This window comes from Apis dorsata, unplaced genomic scaffold, assembly GCF_000469605.1.
Source record: "Apis dorsata unplaced genomic scaffold, Apis dorsata 1.3 scaffold_194, whole genome shotgun sequence".
NCBI classification, from domain to species: domain Eukaryota; kingdom Metazoa; phylum Arthropoda; class Insecta; order Hymenoptera; family Apidae; genus Apis; species Apis dorsata.
This window is the reverse complement of record NW_006263478.1, coordinates 1,573,808-1,577,407: the sequence shown is the minus strand read 5'-3', so window position 1 is coordinate 1,577,407 and position 3,600 is coordinate 1,573,808. Positions and strand designations below refer to the sequence as shown.

Genomic DNA, 3,600 nt, shown 5'->3' with positions numbered 1-3,600 from the left:
AAAAAAAAAAAAAAAAAAGCAAGAGAAATTTAAGCAAATTTTAAGTTCTTCTAAAGATAATATAATTTTTTTTTCTTTTTTTCTTTTTCACGAATATCTCTCGCGAATCGATCGAATCGCTTTTAATATCGTTTCGAATCGTTTATTCGGAGGGGGGGAATGACGCAATGGCGGCGACCTTCCGCGGGATTGCAAAAATTTCAATTCAGAGCGTTTTACGGCGGATCGAAAGCGACGAGCAAAATCGTGGCGAGGAGGTCTCGACCTTTTTAAATTATTAACGATCCGGGTATCCCGGGCTTTTGTGCCGTGGATAAATATTTTTACGCTTCCCTCGCCCTCTCCCTTTCCCTCCATCCACCGTTCTCTCCGGGAATCGCGTAATAACGATATAAATTAAGACTTTATACCCGTATATAGAAAGCGAGCGATCCGTGAATTCGGTGTTTTGGATCATTGTGCGACGGGGATTTCGCGGATTTTAACGGTGTTTTTATCGTGAGATAGCGGACAATGTCGGGTCTGGACGTGGTGAACCTTGAAAAGAAGAACAAGCGACGACCGGTTTACGACCGTTTAAGGACAATTAAGAACATGAAACGGGGTTTTGAAACGTAGAATCAAGGATTTTTTATATTTCATTACTTGGAATAGAGAATTTTTCATCGTGAAAGTGTCAAGTGTCTATATCTGAGTTTAAAAATTGATTGTGATTTGTGATTCGAAGAAGATATATTATTGCGCGTTTGTGAATACGTAATTTAAGTTTCGCGCAAAGCGAAAGTGAAACTGATAATTGCATTATTTTTACTATTTTTACTATTACGAGCTGAACCAGCGAAGAATGTTCCTTGAAATTTCAATAATCAAAGTCATTCTGTAAATGTACTCGATTAATCTAATCTACAACTTGTTTGAACGTATGAATATCCGATCGAAACGGTGAACGCTGATTTTAATTTCACTCACACCTGTTGTAAGCACATGATTCTCGTATTTCCGTATCCAGAAGGTAGAAGGGAGTAAGACGAAAGATATTACGAGCCTAAGAGATACAAAAGTTTCTTATTAAGAATTCGTTTGAGAAAAATCCACGTCCTTGAATAATAAATTGATCTTCGATGTCATACGTTACTTACATTACGATTATTCGTTACTACATGCAAATGAGAAATAAAACGAAGATATAGAAACATAACATCGTATTGCTAGTAACTAATTAAATTCAATACGAATTTAAATGCATCGAGTTTTATTAAAAACTTCCCCAATTTTTATCACTAACCCATTATTCGAATTTAGAAATAATTCTAGAAATATTCGAATTCTTATCGCTCCAAATTATTATTCACGCGAAAGAAGTGATACAAGTATCACTCACCCTTTTTTTTTTAGAAAAGAAAACATTCACGAATACTTTTGATGAAAAGAGGTGTCGAAGGCCGCCACTTTTTTCAACCAAGCTAGGAAATGAGGTGTTCGTGAAAGATAATAAGGTGACGACTAGGTGGAACACGAGTCAAAGCTCCTCCCCTCGTGCCATAAGCTGCCTTCCCCTCCCCTTTCGCGGCCTTAACGTAATTTATAAATTGATAGGATGCACCTGGCGTGACCTTCGTGTGTCGAGTAAGGCGAGTTGGCGCTTTATCGTTGGGCGCGAGAATTGAAAAAATGAACGCGATTCCCGACATGCGTCCTCGGCTCGTAAAGTACTTGCGAACTTGTTCACCGATCCCACGTGACTTTAATGGACTCGCAACGGTTCGTCCAACTTCAACATTTTACAGATACTCGAAAGCATGCGCGATGTTTATCTCGATGGAACGATAGCAAGCTTTTCTTCGAACGATCCCACTGTCTTTCTGAATTCACGACTCTTGCGCGTTCCGTATAGATAACGTTTGACTTCGTGCAACTTGGCTCGTTGTTGTATTCCCCTCCGTATTCTGAATTCCGAATTCTCAGTATTTTATATATTTTAGCGTCGATATATTTATTTTACAAAAATAAACATGCCTAATATTATTAAAGTTAAATAATTAATATAGTAACGAGTAACGTATTTTATATGCGTGATATTATCCAAAAAGTTGTACTTCAATTGTAAGAATAAGCGAAGGAAGAATTTTAAAGAATGCAAGGTAAAAAATTTGGAAAATAGAAATGAAATTTTTCTTAAAAGAAAAATATAAGAAAAATAAAAGAATGGCATTTTAATATTCAAAAGACGAACATCGGAAGAAATAAATATATGGATAAATATATATTATATATGCTTAGTAGTTAATGATTCTATGGCGCTAGTGTCGCGTCACAAATTCTATTCTTAATTTTAAACGATTCTGACAGTGATCGTAATTTTATATTTGAAAAAAAAATTAAAAACAATGTATTTCTTATCTTAAAAGTCATCTCAAAATAATCAAGTTGTCATCCATATATTCATCTCGTAGATATTAAATATTACTAATTACACAATCAAAAAAAAAGAAATAAGTCAAAAATAATTCCGTCTGGATCAAGGTTTAGGATTAATTATATTTACACGCACGAATTTTCTTCCCGGATTTCACTGAACGAGGAAACAAACAATTTTCCAGGTACTGCTGAAGGCGGCACTGGTGTGGGACGAAGTACACGGCGCTCCAGCGAAGAGGAACGACATACTCGCGGGCACGGAATTCCTGTCCGTTTTCATAAACGGCGCCATGGCGACACCACCGCAGCGGCGCAGAGGTTTCAGACGCGGAGGACAGCCGGCCTCGTCAGGAGACAGCGCGACAGCGGAATCTCATCAGCACGAGGCGTCGATTTACCGAATATCGCGCAATCCCGGGAACAGACAGGTGGTCCCAAGAGCGAGGAACACAGGCGGCCGGGAGGAGGTGGTTCGATTCTATCCCATAAGTCACAAAACGGTGGAGAACAGGCAGCAGAATCTGGCGTCGTTGATCGACGAGTTGACCACTACCGGCGGCATATCCTCGACGAGGCTTGCTCCCCAGAGTTCGATCAGCGCGACGACGACAGCCACGTCGACAGCAGCTACGCGAGAGAAAGCGAGGACGAACGCGACGACGACGAGCGTCAACTCGACCAACAAAGGGGTCGTAGGTCGGCAAAAGGTTATAGGCGTCGGCGTGACGTCCACCGTCGAGGCCACGCCGTACAAGGTCAGGGTGGAACATTATGACAATACGGACGCGACGGTCGTCTCGAGGCCTCCGAGCTCCATCTCAATCTCGTCCAAAGACGTTACGAAGGAGACGAGGAATGGCACGACGAGGGCTTCCACGACCACGAGNAAGAAGCGTTTCCTCCGGGGACACGATCATCCTGCCAACCGAGGACAACTACGAATTGCCCGAGGAGAGCGAGGAGCCTAAAGAGCCGAGCGAGGAGCCCGTAGAGGTGCAATCGGAACGGTACCAGGCGGTGCAAGGGCGGAAGGCAGGCAGACACTTCGACGCTTCCCACTACAATCGACCGAGCAACAAGATGTACGGCCAATCGTCGAAGGGCTACAACAAATCACCACGACCGTACAGCGAGCCGGCCAAGTCCTACAGCGAGCCGGCCAAAGTGTACAGCGAGCCTGAG

At 42.1% G+C, this 3,600-nt stretch overlaps 1 protein-coding gene across 1 annotated transcript in view; it reads left to right on the top strand.

Annotated features, from left to right (window-relative positions):
- The window catches only part of LOC102674689, a 46,500-nt gene that overhangs the window by 41,509 nt on the left and 1,391 nt on the right, over positions 1 to 3,600 (top strand). The window contains 2 exon segments of the mRNA XM_006614664.2: positions 2,601 to 3,308; positions 3,310 to 3,600. Coding sequence (XP_006614727.2) covers positions 2,601 to 3,308; positions 3,310 to 3,600 — 999 coding nt within the window.